General features: G+C 38.3%; 3 protein-coding genes across 5 annotated transcripts; 1 reads left to right on the top strand and 2 right to left on the bottom strand.

Moving 5' to 3' along the window:
- LOC104716098 (transcription factor MYB39-like) lies at nucleotides 2,529–3,976 on the top strand. The gene is made up of 3 exons (XM_010433441.1): nucleotides 2,529–2,769; nucleotides 2,883–3,012; nucleotides 3,139–3,976. The coding sequence occupies exons 1-3, from the start codon at nucleotides 2,634–2,636 to the stop codon at nucleotides 3,890–3,892; spliced, it is 1,020 nt and encodes a 339-aa protein (XP_010431743.1). The 5' UTR covers nucleotides 2,529–2,633; the 3' UTR covers nucleotides 3,893–3,976.
- On the bottom strand, nucleotides 7,277–9,977 carry LOC104716097 (equilibrative nucleotide transporter 3). 3 transcript variants are annotated; one of them, XM_010433440.2, is made up of 9 exons: nucleotides 9,703–9,965; nucleotides 9,380–9,462; nucleotides 9,152–9,256; nucleotides 8,898–9,053; nucleotides 8,648–8,791; nucleotides 8,439–8,544; nucleotides 8,181–8,353; nucleotides 7,671–8,087; nucleotides 7,277–7,559 (listed from the first exon to the last, which is right to left on the bottom strand). In XM_010433440.2, the coding sequence occupies exons 2-9, from the start codon at nucleotides 9,419–9,421 to the stop codon at nucleotides 7,446–7,448; spliced, it is 1,257 nt and encodes a 418-aa protein (XP_010431742.1). In that variant the 5' UTR covers nucleotides 9,422–9,462; nucleotides 9,703–9,965; the 3' UTR covers nucleotides 7,277–7,445. The 3 variants fall into 3 exon arrangements, with proteins under 3 accessions (XP_010431742.1, XP_010431740.1, XP_010431741.1); XM_010433438.2 differs by having other exon boundaries at nucleotides 7,671–8,353; nucleotides 9,703–9,977; XM_010433439.1 differs by lacking the exon at nucleotides 9,703–9,965 and adding an exon at nucleotides 9,533–9,653 and having other exon boundaries at nucleotides 7,671–8,353.
- Nucleotides 10,778–13,993, bottom strand: LOC104716095 (equilibrative nucleotide transporter 4). The gene is made up of 9 exons (XM_010433436.2): nucleotides 13,688–13,993; nucleotides 13,512–13,595; nucleotides 13,307–13,411; nucleotides 13,030–13,185; nucleotides 12,784–12,927; nucleotides 12,597–12,702; nucleotides 12,335–12,507; nucleotides 11,798–12,214; nucleotides 10,778–11,120 (listed from the first exon to the last, which is right to left on the bottom strand). The coding sequence occupies exons 2-9, from the start codon at nucleotides 13,551–13,553 to the stop codon at nucleotides 11,007–11,009; spliced, it is 1,257 nt and encodes a 418-aa protein (XP_010431738.1). The 5' UTR covers nucleotides 13,554–13,595; nucleotides 13,688–13,993; the 3' UTR covers nucleotides 10,778–11,006.

Genomic DNA, 26,015 nt, shown 5'->3' with positions numbered 1-26,015 from the left:
TGATTTATCCACGGTGAGTTTGTGATCGACACATAATGGTTGTGATTGTAATGTATATATATTTAATTCATAAAAAGCCGCCTCAAAACATTATCAACAAATAAGATATGGTCAACTATATGTAGTAACACGTAGGCTACTCTTTGTGGCAAATTCATGCGCAAGCAAATTAAAGCCTCTAGTTGTGTGACAGGTTACTACCCTAATATAGGCATCACTAGCTATCTTCTAATCTAATTTAGTTAATTATTCCTTTATTCATTTTCATTTGGTAAAGTATATATATTTTTATCCTCCTTTTTCTTATAAACTAATATACTTGTTCATTCACACATAATTTCGCATTTTGTGAAGTTCTCATTTGTCGTTAAACGTAACTCGACATATTCTTGACTTGCAAGGAAGGGGACATTAATGTAATGTACTATGTACATTAAGTTTTAGTATATTAACATAAATACGAGAGTGATTTCGATCATTATTTCATTCCTTGCTAGTAATATATTAATCACAATTATGTATCCACCTTCCTGATTATTAATTAGAAGATTTTGTCGATCAATTAACTATTTTGTCCCTGTGTATTTTCGTTACTTGGATGCTTTTGTTTGTTGGAATATATTCGAGTGGATTTTTCTTAATTTGCCTGAAATTATGCACAAGGCCATATCCGCCAATAATAAAGACTCCAAACTTTAAATCCTTTTTGTAATTCATTAACTATAATTAGTTTGTTCTAGAGTTTTAGCTACTCATCATCATAAATGCAAATCATTAGGAGAAATAGAGAGTACTTTACAAATCTAATTTCGTAGTTGTAAAGTGCCAATAATCGAAAGAGAAGACGAGTCTCATGATAACTCGTGCATGTTCGTACTCCATGCAAAATGTACCAATCAAATTTTTTGTCACTTCAAAATGACTACCTAGCCAGCTGATTAATAAGAAGATACGTAACTCAAAATCTAAAATGTCAATTTGAATTTGGAAGCATGCATCACACATATTCACAATAATGTATTCAAAATCTCACGTAGAAAAAAGCTAATAATTCCAAAAGATTGGTCTTCATTTTTTCTGGAGAAAGTTTGATGGGATAGAGAGAGACAGAGATGAACAGCTAAATATGCTGTATATGTATTAATACATTGATACATCAAACTCACAAATGTATTAATTGGTGGCTTTTTTTTTTTAACATCAGCAATCATCTATCACGGCGATTGGTTATTAATTAATATCGCTTTTATCAAAAAAAAAAAAAAATTGTAATTGTACTATTTTTTACTAACTTACAAAAAAGGAAAAATTATACATAAAGTTACTTAATCATCAAAAAGAACATTAATATTTCGTCTAATCGTACTTCGATTATTATCGTGAGTTTCTACATTAAGCGTTCGTTCTTAAAACAACAATGTAAACTATTATGATTTTCATATTTAATGATAAATTTCAAAGTTCCATTTCTACATCAAATTTACAAACAAGTCTTGAAGTATCTATATTCATAATCCCTCCTATTTATCCACTGTTTTGTGTTTTTTTTTTTCTAGGAAAAAAGAAGAAAAAAGTCCAAAGGAAAAGAAAGGATCGAGATGGGTTGAAATTGTGAGAGAGAGGGAGTGAAAATACGTGGCATCATAACTTTGGCGACAGCTAATGTGAAAACAGACCAAAGCTACGGAGAGCGACACTCCTCAACGACGTCCATGTCCCTTTTTAGATTGTGATTGCATTGTTAATTATCTTATACATATCATTTGATTAGTTTAACTATCATCGCACAAGTTTATTACATTAATTTATACACAGTATTACGCTACAAATCTCCCCAAAATCACGTGTTTCGTATCGTACGTACATTTGTCTACCGTCTTTATTTATGTTGAAACACAACTTATCAAATTTCATATTAAAAATTATGAAAGACCTAATCAATTATAAATAGTTAATTCAAAACATATCACTCGAATTTAGGGTATTAGTTGGATTGACAACATTTATATATCAAATCAACAAGAATGTATAAATGATTTGTATACTATCTTTTTTTGGACAAAGATTAATATACTATCTAAGTATCTAACTTAAGCACATAATTTTGGTTACCCAAATTACAAATTTTTGTACTCAGTGTCACATTAGATTCACATGCACAATTATAACTTATAACTGATATATATATATATATATATATATATATATATATTAAAAAAAACATACAAACATATATATACCAAATAATACTAGTAATATAGTGCCCATCTCATAATTCACAGTAAGTTGTAGAAATAATCCATTATCTAATTAATAATATACTAGTATGTATGTATACATCCAAAAAAATATTTTGACAGCAAAACAAAAAAAATATTTTGGGATTTGTAAAGGACACGTAGCCCAATCGATAAACAGAGGACGGCACCGAATCAATTTGACTTCACCTTTTTTTGATAAGAGTCTTATCTCTTCCCTATATATACTTCGTACTCTTCTTCAAGGACCCTATACGTCTCTCTCTCTTTCTCTTCTCTCTATCTATCTAGTCTCTGTTTCTTCAATATTACTCAATCATTGTGTTTTTTTAAAAAAGGTTTTGACTTCATATCTAGTAACAATTAATCAAAAAGATGAGAAGATCACCATGTTGCGAGAAGAAAAATGGGCTCAAGAAAGGACCATGGACTCCTGAGGAAGATAAAAAGCTCACTGATTATATTAATATACATGGTTATGGAAATTGGAGAACTCTTCCCAAGAATGCTGGTTCGTGTATAATAGACTTCTTCATTATCACATTTTAGTCATATATATTATCCCTTAAGTGGACGTTGTTTTCTAATGTTTTGCTTTTCTTGTGTCTTGAATCTTGATTATAGGGTTACAAAGATGTGGTAAGAGTTGTCGGCTCCGGTGGACCAACTATCTCCGACCAGATATTAAGCGAGGAAGATTCTCTTTTGAAGAAGAAGAAACCATTATTCAACTTCACAGCATCATGGGAAACAAGTGAGTTTGATCTATTGGTTATGAAAATATCAAAAAAATTAAGAACTATATATTAAATAAAATTTTAAAATAGTACATGTTCATGTTAAGTCTACAATGATTCTGACTTAGTTTGTTTTTGTATAGGTGGTCTGCCATTGCGACTCGTTTACCCGGAAGAACAGACAACGAGATAAAAAACTATTGGAACACTCATATCAGGAAAAGACTTCTGAAGATGGGAATCGATCCAGTAACACACACTCCACGTCTTGATCTTCTTGATATCTCCTCCATTCTCAACTCATCTCTCTTCAACTCTTCACATCATAATCATCAACATATGAACATGTCGAGGCTCATGATGATGGGAGATGGTCGTCATCAACCATTGGTTAACCCCGAGATACTCAAACTCGCAACCTCTCTCTTTTCAAACCAAAACAACACACACGAGAACCAAACGGTTAACCAAACCGAAGTAAACCAATACCAAACCGGTTACAACATGATTGGTAATCAAGAATTACAGTATTGTTTCCCTAGCATGGATCAGTTCACGGAGTTCCAAGATCTCATGCCAATGAAAACGACGGTTCAAGATTCAATGCCTTCGTTCCCATCAAACTACGACGATAGTTACTCGAAATCTAACTCTGTTCTAGAACCTTTCTACTCCGACTTTGCTTCGGTCTTGACCACACCTTCTTCGAGCCCAACTCCATTAAACTCAAGCTCCACAACTTACATCAACAGTAGCACTTGCAGCACCGAGGATGAAAAAGAGAGTTACTACAATAACACTATTACAAGTAGTTCTGACATTCCTGATTACTCGTTTGATGTTAATGGTTTTCTACAATTCCAAGAAACAAAAAACCATTGGGATAGTGTCATGTAAAAAACAAAAATATTGTATTTTGTTATTTAGATTTTGTAACACATCCAAGATACTATTGTTTTAAAAATATTTATTAGTAAAGTATATTCGTCAAAGGGAAAGCAACATCCCACCGGTAAACAATATACAAAACTCTCATGCATTGTTTTAATTAATGATAAGAGTTTCTATTATTGGTATCTATCTACTCTTTTGTTTAATATTTGTGGTCGGCTTTTCTTCTTACATAAATGCATGGTGATCGTATCAACGATCATATTTTAAATATGATTTGAAGATGTATAAATTATATGTTACCGAAATAGAAAGGAAGATAGACATTAATTGATAGTGAAAAGTGATCATTGACTTTATGAGCCAAATTATGTATGTAGCTTTGAAATGGATGATGGGCCCTTAAAGTCAATCTAAAATAGTATATCTTAAAAATTTGGTCAAAGTCATTGTTACGAAGAAAAAAAATAAAGATTCATGAAGAACTTACTAATATGATCATGCACGAACCAAAAAACAAAAAAAAAACTCTTACTATTTTACTATCAGCAAGACTGTCCAGCGCGTGAACATGAGAAGTACACTTATTAGCGTACGACGTGTGTAAAACCCCGTCGGGGTCAAATCGATCACGGGAGAGTATGCTAATGACCAGGCGCACGTGTCAAACAAGCTACGCGTAAAGCAATAATTTGGAGAAGGGTAATAATTAGAAAAGTTCGTTTTTTTTTTTAATTGGATTCACGGTTTGTTGTTTACTTATCACTTTTTACACGTGGTACAGGGAGAGCGATCTGAGAGTGGGGACGCGTGGGACAAAGCATGTGTAAACACGAACGAACGGATGGATCCTGCTTTAAGTTTGAACGTCGACATTTTGGGATGAGCTGTTTGTTTTGACTTGCTTGTGTTTCAGTAATTGCTTTGTTCCATATAAAGTACACTTTTGGTTGAAGTAAGAATTAGCTAAAAGGGTATTAAACTTAAAACCATTTTTTTTGCATAGTATTGACAATATCACTGTTTATTGAATGCTAAAAAAATGTAGTGGTCACTTTAGTTATCATGATTTTTGAAACTGTAGAACGTTGTCGTTTATAATCGATCTAAACGTCTTTTTAGCCATGACGTACTTTTCGTATCAACGTTAGTTTTTAAAAAAAGGTTAAATGCATATGTTGTCTGATAAAATGTTTTCGTAATTGGTGATTACCTTGGTCAATCAAACCTACAAAGTCTAGACATGAATTTTTTTTTTGGGCGGTGGCATATGAATCATTTGGACTAAAAAGGCAAATTTTGTTTTACATGATCCCAAAAGTTGTTTTCGATTTTTAGTCCATTCCCATACGAAAAACACGTTTTGTCCTCGATGTACACTTGTGTTTTTGTATGACCAAGGTTTTCAATGGTAGAGTTTAATTTCTTATATGTCATTTTGCCAAATTTAATTCAAACACCAAAATTTTGTCGTCTATATACGGTTGTATTTTACCATTTCATTTTTCTTATTACATTATACTATATATTAAAGATCTACTATCATGTTATGAAAACCATTTAATAATCCATAGTATTACACATTTTATTGGATTATACTTTACCTGACTAGAACAGACAAACCTATATAGCAATTAAGCATACTCATATTTTATCTAATAGGCTAATGTGTGGAAAAGTTCTGACGTAAAAATCAACAAAACTTTTGCATATCAGCCTTTTAATGATTTAATCAATAAGCCATGTATTGGACAAAAGCAGTGTCTAGCTCTTCCATCATTCTAACATTGCTTAATATGACTTTATTTGTGTGCTGGCCAAATGAGTTGAGTAATTGTATAGATAGTTTATCTATTGAATTTCTTGTCTAGGAGAGTTATAAATAGTCTAAAAGTTTTCTTATACCAAGTGACTAACCAATCATAAATATTGACAAATAATACACTAAAAATTTAGGAATCAATATTTTTGTTGGCCAAAACATTACAAGAATCAATTTAATGTCGCCAACCCGAAAGTGGACTTTATACATAACGTTTGAGGTTTGATCATTTATAAATAAGGTAGGAAGCTTCTATTGTCACATGGCCGGTTATAAACATTTAAATGTGTTCCGAACAGTATGTAATTAATACGTCATAGTGAGCTATCACACTTCCTAATTAGTTTTGGATATATTGGTGTAGAGGTAAAAAGTCTTCAAAAAAATTATGCGATTTAGCTAACAAAACTTCAATTATTCCACCAAACGACTGACACTCTAACTCTGAGTTGACTAGATAGTTTTAGATCCAACGATAATCAACACTCAACAGTAGTTGCACGTTAAACCTTGTTAACGTTGACTAACATTGGGTTTAAGACAATTTTGGCCAATCCAATTATCCAAAGTTAATGTTGGATGATGTTAAGCAGGATTTTTTTGGGTTCAAATCGGATACGTTATTATATTTATATATATATATATTCTTTTTTTTTCTCTATTGGTCATTAATGACACTGATGATTTATAAAAGCAAACGATATTTGTAAAAACAGAATCATTAGAACCATATAAAACGTTAGAAACTGAAATACCTACCCGTTATAGGAAGCAAAAAATGGAACCGAAACAGTATATAATTGTATAATCTCTTGAGAATTACTCGAGATTTGAGGAGTACAAACAAATGGAAAACTGTGCTCATGATCCTAGAGAATATTTGCTTCGAATTCACTTAAGTAGTTAGAGCTACTTATGGTTTGGTAGCTAGCCACAAAAAAGAGGGACTAAACAAATTAAGGAACGACGTCGTGGAAGTAGAGATGATCTCGTGTAGTACACAAAGTTGGTGTTTCGCTGTAGGACACACGAACACCGATCATTAGTACAATACACAAACTTCGATTATTCTAAATTTTGACTAAGAATCTTGTAACATTAAGTTTTTTTTTTTTTTTTTGATAATTAGTATCACATGAAAACTAAAGACATACTTATAAGTTTCGTTCATTACAATTTTATATACAAAAATACATCCGGAACCTCAAAATAATGGTACTATTCTGATATTGTAAATAGAAAGGCATGCAAGAAGATAGTATATAAGTTATTCTGAGTGCAGCGTTGATGTGATTTCGTTTTTGCTTTTCTTTCTATTGTTGAATTGAATGGATTAACGCAACTTACACCAGTGTTGCGCTCAATTATGTTTTTCTATTTCCAGGAACACTTACAAAAGGTATCTACTATGATCATCTCTTTTAGTTAGACCTTTTATCTTCTACTTAGTTATATAATCTAGAAAAAACTATTATTACAAGCTTGTATGATATATAGTTTATATTTCAATTAAAAATTACATCCTTAATTATTTATTCCAGCGTTATGGTAGATGTGTTGCAAGAAAATCAGTGATAAGAAACAATCACTCTTAAACGCTTTATGGTCTATAGCAAATGTAATTACATATCCTCTGTTTTTGTGGATAAGAACACTTAAAGAGGTTACAATGCAAAGAATAATAAAGACAAAGCAGATTAAGTAAAAGTGAATCAATGGTTTTGGAGTGATTAGTACTCAAAAGGCATCCTTCTTACCAATAAGCCATAACCAATCCAAAGCCACTCCTGCAAATATCCCTCCTAACAGAAAGATCACCAACAAGTTTCCTAACGCATTCTGCTCCGGACCCTTCACAAAAAAAATCAAAACCCAAATTTTGTTTTTGTTAAAAATTTAGAACAAATGTGAGATTACTTGTCTTAAACGCAAAGATTGTATTATCTACTAAATATAGATTACCTTGTAGCCTTTAGGAGCTATAGTCATAATGCAAACAGTGAGATGTCCATTAGTCAATCCCAAAACAGAAATTAGCATAATCATATATCCTTGATCACCATATTTTGCAGTGAAGTAGAACGCGGGAATGAGTAAGTAACGCGATAAAACCGCAATTGTGATCAATTTCCTGTTCTCAAACTTGAGCCATTTCAACAGCGGCGTGTACCTTCCAACCAGATCCCAACAATTGTACATTGCTACCAGGACAAGCGCGTACCAATCTCCTAGCCCATGTTTTCCAGTGTTCTCATATAAGAACCCGGGAAAAATGGATAACGTACATACGTAGATGAGAAACAGATTCACTGCATAATCTATGTTTTGAAGCAACAACTCTTTGTTGCTTAGTCTTTGATTCTTGGAATCATCATCAGTCTGCATGGAATCAAGAAGCTTAAGACTGTTTAGGAGTGAATAATATTTTTTAAAAAGCAAAAAAGTTAAGAAAGATAGATTCTCTGAAGTTACCAAATCTGATGGATTTTGGATACCAGCAGCAGCAAGATCTGCTGAAACAGTTTTGGAACCTTCAGAAGCGGCTTTTCTCCGGTAATACTTAACAATGGGGAGTTTCGGGAACACGTACGCGTATAACAACACGCAGAGTAACTCTATGAATGTTGAGATTGCTAAGAATATCACTTCAGAAAGAAAAAAGAAAAAAAAAACTTATAAACAATTTGATGATTGGAGTTTCTATTGGTTATCTTCAAAATTTTAACTCACTTGCTCCTTTTCGTAGACCGTCGTTTGATTTCTCGAAAGCTGCTTTAGTTGTTAGCCTTAGCGCTGATGTTAGCGCACCCGCTACAGCCAAACCCACCATGAATGACTACAAAAGAAGCAAGAAGTATGAGTTTTTCTTGTAAATTCCGGTTAATCTAAACTGGTTAGTCTAAACCGAGATTTTTGAGAGTCTGCTAAAATGTATAAACCTGAACTAGTTCAGGGCACATCAATGATAAATCACCGATCATTCCTCCTTGAACGGTAGCATCCGCGAGGCCAAAAGAAGCAACGACTGCGCATAAACCGATATATGGTCCGACTCCACCACGTCCTTTTGTTGCCAAATCCAACTGTTGTGTTTATTTTATTTTTTTTAAGATTCTTCGAGTCCATAATAAAAAATCGAATTCCATAAGAAAGATTAACGTTACTTTTAAGACTTAAATAAAAACTTACGACTATGAGCAAGAATGTGGATATTGTGAATAGAGTGTAACCGATCAGGTTACGTTTTCGAGTATTCATTTTTGATTCGTGGTATGTGAGAATCACGATTGTTCCAAGCGCAAATGGTTGGTAAACAAGTGTGAGTACTCTTGAAGGATGATAATCCTACAAAAAAGATATAAAGTTTTCTATTTAATATTTTTGGTGAGCAAAACAAAACAAACAGATTTGAAATCTTGCAATCGACTGAACCGAAACCGAACCGGGAAGACTTGGTAATAGTAATCTGCTATAGTTAGCATACTGTTCCAAGCGACGAGGGATCCAATTCCGAGAATACAGCAAACAACCATAGCTTGATACTTCCCCTGTTTTGTTTTGTTTTGTTTTTTTTTTTTCAGAATTAGACATAAACAAGAATTTTTCGTTTTAAATTCTGAAGCACGATGAAAAGATTTTGGATCTGAGTTTTTGGTTTTGTAATAACTTACCTGAAGCTTCTCAGGAGGTTGGTTCTCATATGTATCCCCCATTTTTCAAAATATAGTTACAGAGTGCTCACAAGAACATAACCCTGTTTCAAGATTCAAGAATTGGATCAAACACAGAGAGAAAAGAAAAAAAAATGCTCAGAGCTCTGATACCATGAACAAGTCGGTAATGAGAAGTATATTTCCTATGTTATTCACAAACACGATTACAAGAATATATGGAGAGGAGAGTGTATCTAGTTTCCTAAATATATACAATTAGAATCTTGTTTTTTTTTTTTGTCTTTCTTTTGTTGGAGCAAAAAAGCTACAGAGATACTTACTTGGAACTTAGCACATGAGGATTTTGTAGAGTCAACGAGTTTCATATAGATTCAAAACAAGATTCTTAAACCATGGAGATGAGCAAGTAAAATAATATAGACACTTTCTTAAAGGCTTGACAGCAAATATGGGAGGATAAAATATAAGACTCAAAAGAATAAGAAAAAGAAACAGAACCAAAATGATTAAAGAATCCAAAGTGTGAAAGCTTTTTCCGTTTCTATTTTTAGTCCACTTGAAGACTTTGTAGTATGTACATAGTCTGAAAGCAAAATACATTATTAGAGAAATTCTTTAATAGCTGCATATCTTTGAGAGCGGTCTAAAAGTAAACAATAAATGAAAATAAATACTATGTAAGAATATAAAAACAAAGTTAGATAAGAGTCAATGGGGGTTGGATAAGTGAGGCAATGAAGTAATAAGACCTTCATCTCAAGTTGATTGTTACGTGTTACTCTATTCTCATTTTTTCTTCCCATGGTTGGTTTCAGTGGAATTAATAGTACGAAAGAGTTTTGTGACAAATGTTTTTTAATAATCATTTGAAGGTAAAATATACTAAAAGGGGTGTAAAAAGAATTATAAAAGTCTAATTCTCATAATCATTTGTTAAATGGGTTGTCAAAAAAAAAAAACATTTGTTAAATGGCGTTGGTGTGTGAGAGGCTGTAAATGATCCGTCGGTTATGAGCGCAGATTTAATGGGCCTAGCTTAAGCATGATTGAAACGTTTTTTGCCACTTGCACAAATAGCTCTATTAAATAGGAGTTGTCTTTATACAATTTTGAATGCCATTTAAAGTGTTCATAGTGGTCAAACGGAACACTTGCAAAATGACAAACCTTTGCAACATGGCGGAACTACACGGTCATCATGATCACTTTGGTTACTAAAACCAAAGTTTAATTCTCTTAAATATAGTTTATAATGCATTCGTTAAAATAAGTGGTTAAGCAAAAGTAGATTGTGTTTGGACTGAGTTTTTGTTAAAGTCTATGAATTCATAACTCTTAGAAAATAGTAAACGAGAGATGGTCAAATCTCAAATGGATCTAAAGTAGTCACTCGTAAGGTCGGACAAGTCAAATACAATTTGCCAATTTGGTGAAGCATCGAAAGAAGACTTCACTTCAAGTCTTTGAAAGTTTTACGTGTTAGTATTCTCTTCTTCTTTTTTATTTTTCATGAATAAACAGTTACGTTAGAGGCATCAAGCTTCTCATTTAAAGCCATAACAGGGTTGGATTCATCGAAATTAATTAGATAAAAGGATGCTGTGAATCATTTGCTGATGAGAACTCAAAATGCGTTTTTCTTGCCAATAAGCCATAACCAACCCAAAGATATTCCTACAACTGCTCCTCCTAGTATAAAAACAACCAGCAAATTCCCTAATGCATTCTTCTCCGGACCCTTCACAAAATACAAAACAAGAATAACTTTAAATATGCAGGTAGAGAGGTTGATTCTTTATAAATTTTTTCTTTTGGTATTTATATGTCAAAAAGCTTGTGTTATATTTATAAAGTGTAAAAGCAAATGGTATAAGCCAAGATAACTTTGTTATTTCTTTTTAGTTTCTATCTGATAATACTGCAACATATGAATGAAATCACAATTTTTTTGCGAATTTTTTTTTAAAAAGACACTTTTTTTTTTGGTTCGTTGAATAACGCCTTAAGCATTAATGCAAACATGTGTTTAAGACGTTATTACGGTATTTTAAAATTTCAAACATGTTTAAGACGTTATTTATGTATTATTTTTTGGTTTGTTGTATAATGTCTTAAACAATTCAACAAACCAACATACGGTATTAATGCAAACATGTTTAACACGTTACAGATATTACGGTATTTTTAAAAAAATCCATACATGCAAACAAAAATTGAAGACAATGTCATATTCTCCTTTCAACTACCTTCCGTGTTTGTTTATAATTTTCTTAATTCAAGTGTGTATTGCTAAAGTTTTACAAAATTAATGTGTTTTGTTTTCTAAATGTATATCCATAAAATGTAAATTTATTGATTTAATCAAATTAATTAGGTTAAAAGTATGGATCAGTACTGACTAGATAGATTGATTACCTTGTATTCTTTAGGAGCTATAGTCATAATGCAAACAGTGAGATGTCCAGTAGTTAATCCCAATACAGAAACGAGCATCATCATCCATCCTTTATCACCATATTTTGCGGTGAAATAGAATGCCGGAACGAGGAAATATCGGGACAAAACCGCAATCGTTAGTGCTTTTCTATTCTCAACCTTCAGCCAGTTCACCAGCGGCACATACCTCCCGACCAAATCCCAAAAATTGTACATGGCTACTAGGATAAGCGCGTACCAAGAGCCTAGGCCGTGTTGTCCCGTGTTCTCGTATAAGAATCCAGGAAAAATGGATAACGTCAAAACGTAGATGAGGAATAGACTCACTGCATAGTCTATGTTTTGAAGCAATAGCTCTTTCTTGCTTAGCCTTTGATTCTTGGAGTCATCATCAGTCTGCATAGAAAAATTATGATGCTAACTAAATAATGGTTAAAAGTGGAAAACGAATCAAGAAAGATGTTCTTGACGAAAGGAAACTAAGAAATATAAGATTCTTGAGGAATTTGATGTTACCATATCTGATTGATTTTGGATACCAGCAGCAGCAAGATCAGCAACTACAGTTTTTGATCCTTCAGAAGCAGCTTTTGTGCGGTAATACTTAACGATTGGGAGTTTTGGGAACACATAAGCATATAACATCACACAAAGAAATTCTATGAATGTTGAGATTGCTAAGAATATCACTGTAAAGGGGAAAAAAAAGAAGCAAGAAATGAAACTTCAAACACTTAAAAATATTGGATATGAGAGTTTCGAAAAATGTTAAACTCACTTGCTCCTTTTCGTAGATGGTTGTTTGATTTTTCAAAGGCAGCTTTAGTTATTAGCCTAAGCACTGAGGTTAGAACACCAGCCATACCCGAACCAGCCATATATGACTACAAAGAAGCAAATGGTATATCCAGTAAATACCGGTTTTATCTAAACCAGAGACCTTGAATATGCTAAACTTAATAAACCTGGATGAGTTCAGGGGACATCAAAGATAAATCACCGATCAATCCTCCTTTAACGGTAGCATCAGCGAGGCCAAAAGAAGCAACAATTGTGCATAAAACAATATAATTTCCGATTCCACCGTGTCCTTTTGTTGCCAAATCCAACTGTTTTTGAGGTTTTTTTAATATTTAGTCCATGATCACTATCAAGTTACATAAGAAAAAATGTTGAGATTAAGACTTATTCAATTGATACTACTTAATTACCACTATGAGCAAGAATGTGGATATTGTGAATAGGATGTAACCGGTCAGTACACGTTTTCGAGTACTGATTTTCGATTCGTGGTATGCAAAAATCATGACTGTTCCAAGCGCAATTGGTTGATATACAAGTGTGAGTACCCTTGAAGGATGATAATCCTACAAAGAAACAAATAATTTTCAAGTTAAAAAAAAAAAAAAATTGATAACCAAAACAAAAGATCAGTTTGTAAACCAACTTTGAATTTGAGAATTGACCAAACCATAACCAAAATCGAACCGGGAAAATTTGGTAGTAGTAATCTGCTATAGTAAGCATACTGTTCCAAGAAACGAGAGATCCGACTCCAAGAATACAGCAAACAACCATTGCTTTGTACTTCCCCTGTTGTTGTTTTTTTGAATTCATACATAAACACACAAGAATTTGAGGAAAAACAATGAAAGATTTCTGATCTGTGTTTTTGGGTTTTGTGGATACTTACCTGAAGTCTTTCAGGAGTTTGGTTCTTGTATCCATCCTCCATTTTCAAATAGTTACGGAGAGCTAAAAAAGAACGTACGTAGCCCTGTTTTCAAGATTTCAAGAATTGGATCGATCATAAGATGATGTTTATACCATCTCTCTTTTTTTGTGGGAGTAAAAGCTATGGGTACTTACTCGGATTATAAGCACATGAGGGTTTTGCAGAGTCAACGAGTCGTTTGTTGGATTTATTACGAGCAGAACAAGATTCTTACAACATGGAGATGATTGAGTAAGATAATATTTAGATTTTTAAGGTTTGACAGCAAATTTGAGGAGATAAAATATAAGACTCAAAAGGTTGGCATGTATATACCCTGCCTGATACCCTAAAGGTCTGATCTTTGTTTGGCACTTTCCTTTTATCTCCATTATGTAATCGTCCCTTTACGTCAATTTAATACAAAAAGAAATTTTAACACAAAAAGAAAAAAAAGTATGAGAGGACTCGAAAAGAAAAGAAAAGAAACAAAAGAAATAGAGTAAATAATATAAAGTTTGAAAGCTTTAGTTTCTTCTATATCTGGTCGACTAGAACACAGTGTAATCCGAAAGTAAGACTTTTCTCTGAGAAAGTTCTTGGAAAAATGGCAAATGCATGCATGAAAGTCATCCGCTTCATGAACTAATATTATAACCTCTGCAAATTGGTACAGTACTAACCAAATTAGCTTAACTACTTCCTACAAAAATTAACAAATATTTGTTTAAACTATCATTAACTCTAACGCGTTAGTCAACATTGAAATAAATTTACTGATGTAGATTAGATGATAGTCATAAATAACAAACCAATGTCTTAATTGTCATTTTCCCCTTAATTGTACTACTGTTAGTCTGTGCATTCACTAGCAAACAGCTTCGTAGACTTCCACCAACACATTTCCACGTCATACTTTTGAAGCCATTATAGTGTTTTGGTGTATAATATATACTTGTATGTAGTTTAATCCTTTTTGTGTACGGTCCCCGTAAATTATTGGGGGTGTACAGTGTACTTTTAAGTAGCCTGTTGGGATTTCTTATACTTCCCTAGCCATGGAGGCCATACGATCATTGTTTACGATTTACATCATAATAATTTCTCCCTAAATGGGAGGATCCGTTTGGATGCAAGAGTTTTTATATCATTAATGTATTAGTTGTACCCCAAAGTGGGTTATATTTGATTTGTATTTTATGTTTCCTTTGTAACAATATAAAACAAGTGTCGAACCTAACTGTAATTATATGATTTCATAGAATGATAGAAACAAAAGATAAATGTATGTTGGATAGAATTTTTAATTTTATATTGAAGTATAATATTATTTATCTAAAAGATGAATATTAACATTTAGCTAGTGTAATTTGTATGATATAATCATATAATGTATTATTTTATTTTATGTCATCTTTCTTTATCTATACTGCAATTCGATTTAGTAACTTTGGTCCATTTTGAAAAATTCAAACGTAACATATATGAGCAAAAAGAGATGAGATCTCACATGAAAGAGGGAGAAGAACTCTGTGTAATCTCTCAAATTAGATATGTCAAAGGTGTTTTTGAAACTTCAACACCAGAATATATATATATATATATATATATATAAACTTCAACACCAGAACTCTGTGTAATCCCTCAAATTAGATATGTCATTAACCCAATTTGAGGTTATTTGTCCTATTATCCCTGTTATTGACACTATGTTATCATATGTTTTTGTTTTCTTTTTGACATAAAAAATGTTTTTGTTTTCTTTAGAAAGATATTCACAAAAAATTATTTTGGTATTTTATTATATTCTTTTAGCTTTATGATTTATTTTTGGTAAATTATTATAGATTATTATATTAGTATCACGTTGCCCAAAAAATTAAAAAAAAAATATCATTTGACACAATGTTTTAGATTTGTGAAATAGTACATGAGATGGCCAGATGGGTCCTAAAAACATTAATGAAAAGCTGAAATACCTCAAGGTTAGAGCATTAGCCAATTTGGTGGAGTTTCGACATACCTCAAGTTGTTATTAAATTTTTTACGTCTCAGTATATACTCCCTATCTTTTTAATTAATATATTTTCTAAAATTTTCACACATATTAAAAAAGTCATTTTTTAACAAAACCAAAATGTTAAAAAAGCTAATTAAATGTATAGATAATTTAAAATACATCTTTTTGGAACGAGAAACATAAGAAGTATATTTTTCCATGACTAAACAGTTAGGTTCGACGCATCAAACTGTTCATTTGCCATCATAACAGGGTTGGAATCGTCGGTACTAATTGAATAAAGGATGTTGTGACTTGGGATGCATTTTATATTGTCGTGCTTACAGATTTAGAGGCTTTAGGAAAAATTTTATATAAAAATGTTTCATGGTTAATAATATAGCCTAAAAACAAAAACAAAAGCTCAAAATATATTTGAGACTAAGATATACTGCCAAACAAAGAAAAAAAATGATGAATGCTAGATATATTGGAGATAGAACTTTGTAAAATGACTTCTTTTAAAGTGTCAATTCTAAGAAGATTATTGAGTAATGTGGCCTATAAAGTTATGACATCAATTGTGGCTTAAGGGCATTTACCCACTTATTGCCTCAGGCTTAGGAATGGTAAAACATACACATATATAATATGTTTTTATTTTATGTACTTTTACTAACAAATAAGTAAAATTTGCAGGATCAGATTTATAGAAATTGGTGGTTGGGTCTAGAAATCAATACCACGCCAATCGGGTATTGACCGGCTGCGATTTTCATGCTCTTATCTGATCGGTTGAGTGGGGAAGCGAAGTACTATACACTAACTTTTTGAGGCAAACATGTTGGCCCAAATGGATTTGGGAGAATTTGCTGAATTTTTTTTTATAGAAAAGCAGCTTATTTCTACAATCTTGAAGTCGCTGAGATAAGTAACAAAACAACTTTTTTTTTTCTTTTCAAATTAAATCTTTATCTCTTGTTCGTCACAAAACTTTATGCTGATTATGATTATTTGTTGTTTTCCCAGGTTTTTTTCAGCAGCTGATTGGCCTAATTCGTAGTCGTGACTCGTGAGTAAGATCCTGATGGACCCTGTCTTGTTTGTGGTGTTAGCCTATTTTTATTGTATTTAGTAACTGATTTGTGGCTTACTTTTTCTCTCTGTCAATTTCAACATATACCTCTTGTGCATCCCCAAAAGTGTCTTTGAATACTGCAGGAAGTAAAATATACGGTTAGGCATCTAGTATCAAAGTTTAGTTTTATATATATATATATATATATATATATATATATATATATATATGTTCCAAATAATATACTTGGATTGATCTTTAACTGGTTTGTTATGCTCTTTTCATGTGGTGGTGATAATGATGATGAAGCTGTTTACCATGATGCTGTTGATACATGAAGGCTCTCTGCTTTTGTTCCATGCTACAGAACAGAAAGATACATATCTCACGCCGTTAAAATGGTATTATAAAGAATCCCACCTGCATAGTAACTAAATTTTTAGAATATCACCACCTTTGGAGGACAAAGCGGCTGGGACATGTCTTCTCTTTGACAGAAGAACTTGTTCACTACATGCAACAGCAGTATTGATGCTGAGACGCCTTATGTGGAAGTTGAGGCTATGAAGATGCGTGCCACTTTCTTTCACCTCAAGCTTATGAAGGACAACCATGTCCATGAAGGTGAAAATTTTCTTTGTTGCTAAACAAAATTCCGTTTCCTTCGTTTTGTAGAAATTTGTTGGATATGGGTTTCACCCAGCCTTAACAGGCTTTCCTGCAGGCCCATTATCGAAACAGTCATCCCAAAAACCCAAGAAGGCAAACCAACTAAATCCCACTTGTCGGGCCGATCAAGCTCCTAGAAGGCCCAATTAAGACGGACAGCCCAATAAATGATGGCCCGGATAAGAACGATCGCCGACTTTACTTGAGGACAATCCCACATCGATCCCGAGGCAGAGAGGTGAAACGTCCCATCAGCTATAAATACCAGGGGAGTAGCTTGCAGAGAGGATCAAGTAACATCGGGCAAGAGTCAGGAGTAAATCCGATTCTAAGCTATAGTTCAGTTAGTCATTTTGAGAAGCACAATTCTCTGTAATTAGCCACCCGGCTTATAACGGTTATATTGTAATTCGACGATCTTTGACTATCTTAATAAAAGTCCTTTGTTTCACCCTTTCTATTATATCATCCTCGAGCTAGTAGCTATACTAGTTCAACATTTGGTGCGCATCCAGGGAAACAAACAAGGAAAGCTTTTTAAGAAAGTCCAACATCGACGAAGCACATTTCGAGCAATGGCAGAAAGAGAAACGACGGGCAGCGACGGCTATGTGGCGGACACGCCGGACCGCATCCAGCAGGCCCAAGAGGAGCTTCCAATACCGCCGACCCGGCCCCCGACNTCCCGACAACGCCGAACGGCTCGATCGGAGAGGGCACCAGCGCCCTCGACATAGGAGCACTAATGCGAAGCATCCTGGAAAAAATCGACGCCCAAGACAGAAAGACAGAGGAACGATTCGCCACTCTCTCTAGCGTCTGTGCAAAACTACAAGAAAATGCCGAACATCCAGACGGCACCAATAGAGCCGATCCCAATAGCGCCGACCAGAACCAGAGCGGGGAATTGGCCGAACTCAAAAGTCAAATGAAGGATGTCACAAGCAAGTTCCACCAAGCAACCAGCGCGGCACCTGATGTAGACCATATGTTGGAGCAGTCCCAAAAAACTCCATTTACTGCGCGAATCCGTCGGGTCGTCGTTCGCCCCGATTGCAAAATAAAGCACCTACCTCCGTATAAGGGAGATTCGGACCCAACTCACCATTTGACATCCTTCGAGATCGCAATCCATCGTTGCGAGTTTTCCCCGGAAGAGCTAGACGCTGGAAAGTGTCAGCTGTTCATCGAAAACCTGAGCGGCGACGCCCTCGGCTGGTTCTCCTCTTTGCCGCCTGACTCAATCGACAGCTTCCGTACACTCTCGCTAACCTTCTTGAAACAATACTCGATATTAGCCGTCCCCACCGCGACAATCGCCGATCTCCACAATATCGAGCAAGGGGAACATGAGCCGTTGCGAACATTCATGGATAGGTTCAAAAAGATTGCCACACAGGTAAAAGCACCCCATAGCGTTTCGCTTGCAGCCCTTCACAAGGCCCTATGGTACGAATCAACGTTCCGAAAGGATCTCAAGTTGAACAGATTCCCAACTTTCCAAGATGCCCTCCATCGAGCGGGAGTCCACATTGAACTGGAAGAAGAAAAAGTCATCTACGACAAAAAACGTGCTTCTACCGGAATTCAAGTGCCAACCGGCAAAGCAAAAGAGGTATACCACGAACCTCGCCAACACCTCGACAAAGAGTACCTCGCGGACAGTAAGAAGCGCGGCGCAACGTACCTCGTCAATGACGCCCCGCCAACCCCCGCAGTCAGTTCGTCAGCTATAGTACCGACGACCCCACCAAAAGGGGCAAGAGAAGAGCCTGACATTAACTTGTATTGCGAGTTACACGAATACACCGGACACTCTACGCAGTCTTGCAGACACTTACAAAACGCGCTGCTGGGCAAGTACCTCAACGGCGAGGTCAAAGTGGAATTACGCCAATACAAGAGTAATGCCCCGCGAGGCCGAGGTCAAGGACGCCATGGACATCAAGGACGAGGTCCAAATAACCATTTCAACAATGGACCAGCGCTGAATAACCAGCCCGCAGCTGGCAACCAGGTGGGAGGGCAAGAAAACCAACCGGCTGACGCGCCACCACCTCCAGCCCGCCGTAGAATTAATGTCATAAGAGGAAGTCTACCGTACGACCCTAACTGGCCTCGCGCCTTATATCCCGTCCACGACGTCGAGAGAGCCGAACGCGATTGGTTGCCCGGCAGAACACCTATATGCCGATCGTACTCTCCGATCATGTTCGGAGAAGAGGACACTGCCGAGCATCGGACTTCGCCCACTGGACCTGTCGTTGTTGAAATAAACATCGGCGATTGCTTAGTCCCGGATGTGTTGGTCGATACAGGAAGCTCCGTTAACGTCATCTTCCGGAGAGCACTCCCGCAGATAAAAGTCGACCTGCACTTGACCATGCCCGAAGTACAAACCTTGACTGGTTTCGATGGATGCTCTCTTACCTCTTTAGGAACGGTCATGCTCCCAATGAGGGTCGGTGGTACGGTTCACCTCTTTGACTTCGCAGTCGTCGACCGTCCAAGCGCGTATAATGCCATCCTTGGGACGCCTTGGCTCCATAAAATGAAAGCTGTGGTTTCCATCTACCATCAATGTGTCAAATTCCCATCGGAGTTCGGCACTTACACCCTCTACGCCGACCCAACAACGACCCAATGGCCGCCCCATCGCCGTGTTGACATGATAATGGGAGGATTGACAGCATGTAGAGATTCCGTGCGGTCAATTCGCGACTATGTAAAGGCCGGCACAGCTGCGGTCTGGCCAGTTAAAGTCCCACCCTTTGTACCTCCGATCACGTTCACAGCAAACGACTTGGCTGGAGTCAACTTCCCGCACAACGACCCTCTCGTCATCGAATTACACGTTGGAGAGAGCGAAGTAACAAGGATTATGATCGACACGGGAAGCTCCGTCAACGTAATCTTCCGGGATGTCCTCGACAAAATGGAGGTCAATAATAGAGAAATCAAACCATCAATCAGGCCACTCACCGGGTTCGACGGAAATTACATGATGACGTCCGGCACAATCAAGTTGCCAATCTACGTATCCGGCATACCCTTGTGGCACAAGTTTGTTGTGGTCGACAAGCCGGCTGTTTATATCATCATTCTTGGATCCCCCTGGATTCACGACATGCAGGCCGTCCCATCCACTTATCATCAGTGTGTGAAGTTCCCCCTGTCCGGCCAGATATTCACAATCAAGGGTAATCAATCAGACGCTAGGAACTGTTTCGTGATCGAATGCAAGTTACGGAAGGCCGCTGATTTATAGCAATCACAGCAAGCGCTGGGCGCGCCGCCAGCATCTAGCCCCGAGGAAATTCCGAGTCACCACCTGCTCGACGAGGTCAATATCGACGAGAGTGACCCAAAGCGGTGCGTTGGGATCGGTGCTGATCTCGACCCGGCAATAAGAATCGAACTGGTCCAATTCTTGAAGGACAACGCTTCCACCTTTGCCTGGTCTTTTGACGATATGGTTGGAATCAGCATGGACGTCACAAGTCATGAACTTAACGTCGATCCCACTTATAAACCCGTCAAGCAGAAGCGGCGGAAACTCGGACCCGAACGGTCTAAAGCGGTAAACGACGAGGTCAAAAAATTGTTAGACGCTGGGTCAATCATGGAGGTTAAGTATCCTGAGTGGCTAGCAAACCCGGTGGTGGTTAAAAAAAAAAATGGGAAGAACAGAGTCTGCATCGACTTCACAGATCTCAATAAAGCCTGCCCCAAGGATAGCTACCCGCTACCACATATAGAGAGGCTCGTCGAGGCCACGGCGGGCAACGCATTGCTCTCCTTCATGGATGCCTTCTCAGGATATAACCAAATCTTGATGCACACCGACGACCGCGAAAAAACCGCCTTTATCACAGATCAAGGCACGTTCTGCTACAAAGTAATGCCGTTCGGTTTGAAAAACGCGGGAGCCACCTATCAACGTCTTGTCAATAAGATGTTTGCAGACCAATTAGGAATAACTATGGAGGTGTACATCGACGACATGTTAGTCAAATCCGCAAACGCAAACGATCACGTCGAGCACCTGCGAAAGTGTTTTCAAACCCTGAATAAGTATAACATGAAACTCAACCCGGCAAAATGCTCATTCGGTGTGACGTCAGGAGAATTTCTAGGGTATATCGTCACGAAAAGGGGAATAGAGGCAAACCCGAAGCAAATAAAAGCCATACTCGACATGCCCTCGCCGCGAAACAAGCGCGAAGTCCAACGCCTGACCGGCAGGATAGCAGCTTTAAACCGATTCATTTCACGGTCAACCGATAAAAGCTTGCCGTTCTACCAATTGCTGCGATCGACGAACAAAGCGTACGAATGGACCGCCGAATGCGAGCAGGCGTTCGTCGAGTTAAAAACTTATTTAACCACCCCTCCCATACTTTCAAAGCCTGAGGAAGGAGAAAAGCTTTACCTATATATCGCCGTTTCGGGATCGGCAGTTAGCGGAGTATTAGTCAGAGACGACCGAGGCGAACAAAAGCCAATCTTCTACGTCAGCAAGACCCTCGACGGGGCTGAGTTGCGTTATCCGAACCTGGAAAAAATAGCATACGCCGTGGTAATTTCAGCTCGCAAGCTCAGACCCTATTTCTAATCACATACAATCGCGGTCCTGACGAACCAACCTCTGCGGCAAATTCTGCATAGCCCGGGACAATCAGGTCGCATGGCGAAGTGGGCAGTCGAATTAAGTGAGTACGATATCGAATATCTGGGCCGAACTTGCATGAAGTCTCAAGTATTGGCAGATTTCATTGTCGAGCTGCCCCAACATTTCACCTCTCCTAGCTCAAGCGAAGAGAACTGGTATTTGTACGTCGACGGAGCCTCATCGCAGCATGGTTCAGGAATTGGGATTCGCTTAACATCCCCAACCGGAGAGGTTGTTGAGCAGTCGTTCTGCCTCAACTTCACCGCAACAAACAATGAGTCAGAGTATGAAGCAAGGAAAGATTGTCAGCAAACTGAAGTAAAGAAAAGACAAAGAGAACGTTGCGTGACCCACTTTCGCCCACCCACGCCTCCCTTTATATATAGCCAAGACAAGACAGAAGTGAAGCGACACGACGGTTAACTAGACAACCGTCCACTTTACCGCATTTAATGCACCTCCCTCCCCAGCCAACCGTCGCCTCGCAATAAAAATCGCGCCACACGCAACATCCGCATGCGGTAATGATGAGAAACGCCTTGGAAAAGCAATTCACCATTTAAACCAAGCAATTAATACAGCGAAGCCGAAGGGTCCAAGAGTTGCAGCCACTTAGCGCATTAACTCCCCAGCTCGTCAAAAAAGGGGGGGACTATGGCAAATCCTAACTCTGCCTAAGTCTCGCCCCAGCTCGTCAAAAAGGGGGGACTATGGCAAATCCTAACTTTGCCTAAGTCTCGCCTCAGCTCGTCAAAAAGGGGGGGACTATGGCAAATCCTAACTTTGCCTAAGTCTCGCCTCAGCTCGTCAAAAAGGGGGGGACTATGGCAAATCCTAACTTTGCCTAAGTCTCGCCCCAGCTCGTCAAAAAGGGGGGGACTATGGCAAATCCTAACTTTGCCTAAGTCTCGCCCCAGCTCGTCAAAAAAGGGGGGGACTATGGCAAATCCTAACTTTGCCTAAGTCTCGCCTCAGCTCGTCAAAAAGGGGGGGACTATGGCAAATCCTAACTTTGCCTAAGTCTCGCCCCAGCTCGTCAAAAAGGGGGGGGACTATGGCAAATCCTAACTTTGCCTAAGTCTCGCCCCAGCTCGTCAAAAAGGGGGGGGACTATGGCAAATCCTAACTTTGCCTAAAGTCTCGCCCCAGCTCGTAAAAAAAAACACGTAATAAACCGCAAGGACAGAACTTCGCAAACTTAGAATCATTACCATCATTCACAAACAAAAGGGAGGGGGAATTAATAAACCACCCCCAAAGTATTCAAGTCATACTCAAAAAAAACGGAGATGCAAAACATAAATAAGTCTTAAACGATAAGAGCCACAAACGGCATAGTTCCAAAGCCTCGCAGGGCTTATTCCGGCACAATTTCGCCCTCGCCTTCAGTGGCGATGACTGGAGCAGGGGCTAGTGGATCCCTCACGCCTGCATCACTGACAAGCCCAGCAATTTGAATGCTACGACCTTCAATCCCTTCGGAAATCGGAGCCACAGCAGCATCCGCCAAAGCGAGGTCAGTCACAATGTCCAGTTCCGGTGTTTCCTGTCTCACCGTCTGTGTCTCAGCATTGGGAGCCTGTTCTTCAGTGTCGGGCAGATCGGGTTCCGCAACCTCGGCAGTAGCAGACGGCATGTTCGAACCATACTCGTCAAAATCGACNCGCATTAACTCCCCAGCTCGTTAAAAAAGGGGGGGACTATGGCAAATCCTAACCTTGCCTAAGTCTCGCCCCAACTCGTCAAAAAGGGGGGGACTACGGCAAATCCTAACTTTGCCTAAGTCTCGCCCCAGCTCGTCAAAAAGGGGGGGGGGACTATGGCAAATCCTAACTTTGCCTAAGTCTCGCCCCAGCTCGTCAAAAAGGGGGGGGACTATGGCAAATCCTAACTTTGCCTAAAGTCTCGCCCCAGCTCGTAAAAAAAAACACGTAATAAACCGCAAGGACAGAACTTCGCAAACTTAGAATCATTACCATCATTCACAAACAAAAGGGAGGGGGAATTAATAAACCACCCCCAAAGTATTCAAGTCATACTCAAAAAAAACGGAGATGCAAAACATAAATAAGTCTTAAACGATAAGAGCCACAAACGGCATAGTTCCAAAGCCTCGCAGGACTTATTCCGGCACAATTTCGCCCTCGCCTTCAGAGGCGATGACTGGAGCAGGGGCTAGTGGATCCCTCACGCCTGCATCACTGACAAGCCCAGCAATTTGAACGCTACGACCTTCAATCCCTTCGGAAATCGGAGCCACAGCAGCATCCGCCAAAGCGAGGCCAGTCACAATGTCCAGTTCCGGCGTTTCCTGTCTCACCGCCTGTGTCTCAGCATTGGGAGCATGTTCTTCAGTGTCGGGCAGATCGGGTTCCGCAACCTCGGCAGTAGCAGACGGCATGTTCGAACCATACTCGTCAAAATCGACGATCTCATCATAGCCAGGAATACGCCGAGGATTAGCCGCAACACGCTCAGCGGTCGGAGTCACCACGTACCCATCGTTGACAAGCGGGGTGATCTCAATGCCATCCACAACGTTATCCCAAAATGCCGAGCCGTCAGTGACAAAATGGACCACCTTCGCAGGAACTGGACAACCATCAGCCACAAGGTCCTCAACCTGCTTTAGGATACCATTCGCCTGAGCCTTCATCATCATTGGGTTAAAAGCCCGCCTCACGTCCCAGATATGCTGACGATTTTGGTCCGACCGTTCGCGGTAGAAATCCCTCACCTCGCGACGAATTTCCTCGGCTCTCTTCTCGACCGCAGCCTTCAGTTGATGATCATAATCTTCAGCAGCCCGTCTGACGGAAGTTTCCAGGCGAGTGATGTCGGCACAAGAACGTTCCAAGGACCCCTGCAGTTGGCGATTCTCCTCTTTCAGACGATCAAACTCTCGCCAAGCCTTAGTCGATTCAGATCGATACTTGCCGACCTGGTTCTGGCAATCCTTTAGTCCAGCCTCGGCAAAAACAGTCTCACATTCGGCAGCCTTCAGCCTGCGCTCGTAGCGACAAACCATCGAATACACCGCGCTTGCAGACTGAGGCAAAACCAAATAAAATTAAAAAAAAAAAAAAAAAAATAATAATAATAATAATAATAATATATATATATATAGAGAAGAGTGGATGAACCTGGAGATGATGCCGAGCCCATTCGTCGAATGCATCATCCTCCTTCAAGTCCCCCTCAGAACGATCACCCGGCACTTTGGAGACCTCACGAATGAGAGCACCACATTCCCGTTTGTCAGAAAGGAAGGGAGTGTCCTTCGCATAGCGGAAGTTATGAAAATAGGAAGGCTGGACGCCTTTATCCTTTGGGTCTAGCGAGGAGGTCCTCGGCTTTTTAAACGCAACGACCGCATCAGAACTAGCCGGAGCCTCTTTGCGCTTGCCAGAATCCCCCGTCGGGTCAGGCAAATTTTTCGAGGAAGAGCGATCCTTTTCAACCGTGAGATCGATAGGAACGATATCCTTATCCCGCCGAGCAGCCTCACTGTTTTTCCCCTTTTCTTGCGATGCCTTGTTACCATCTGAAGATCGGCCACCCGAGGTACCCCCAACGCGAGAACCCTGAATAGACGATTGATCGGCCAGACTCTTCTTCAGCACCAACTGCAGTTCCTTCTCTTCTGCAGCGTTCTTCTTCTTCGAGACCGGCTTGCCGGAGTATTTGGGAACACCCAGTTTCACCATCCCTGCTTGACTCACACCTCCTGTCATCGTAAACCAGGATCCTCAATAAAATATAAATGACAAACTGGTCGAACCAAAACCGGCAAGCACAACAAAGCAATACCTTTCGATGGTTTCCTGCCCCTAGTTAGGTCTAGCTGCAGAATAGTCCTCCAGTCAAGCACCGTTTGCCTCCTTAGAAGATCACGAACCTCAAAGAAATCAGGAGTTGGCGGATCAGCAGACTTATCAACCAAATCTGAGGATCATCAAAAATAAAGACAGTTAGCAATCCAAAACGGGAGCAAAAGGAAAAGGATAAAGGATCACCCAAGAAACTACCAGGGGACAAATTCCACTCAGTCTTATAACCTATTGA

This window comes from Camelina sativa, chromosome 2 (genome assembly GCF_000633955.1).
Source record: "Camelina sativa cultivar DH55 chromosome 2, Cs, whole genome shotgun sequence".
NCBI lineage: Eukaryota > Viridiplantae > Streptophyta > Magnoliopsida > Brassicales > Brassicaceae > Camelina > Camelina sativa.
The sequence above is the reverse complement of the archived record's forward strand: the minus strand, read 5'-3'. Positions and strand labels throughout refer to the sequence as shown.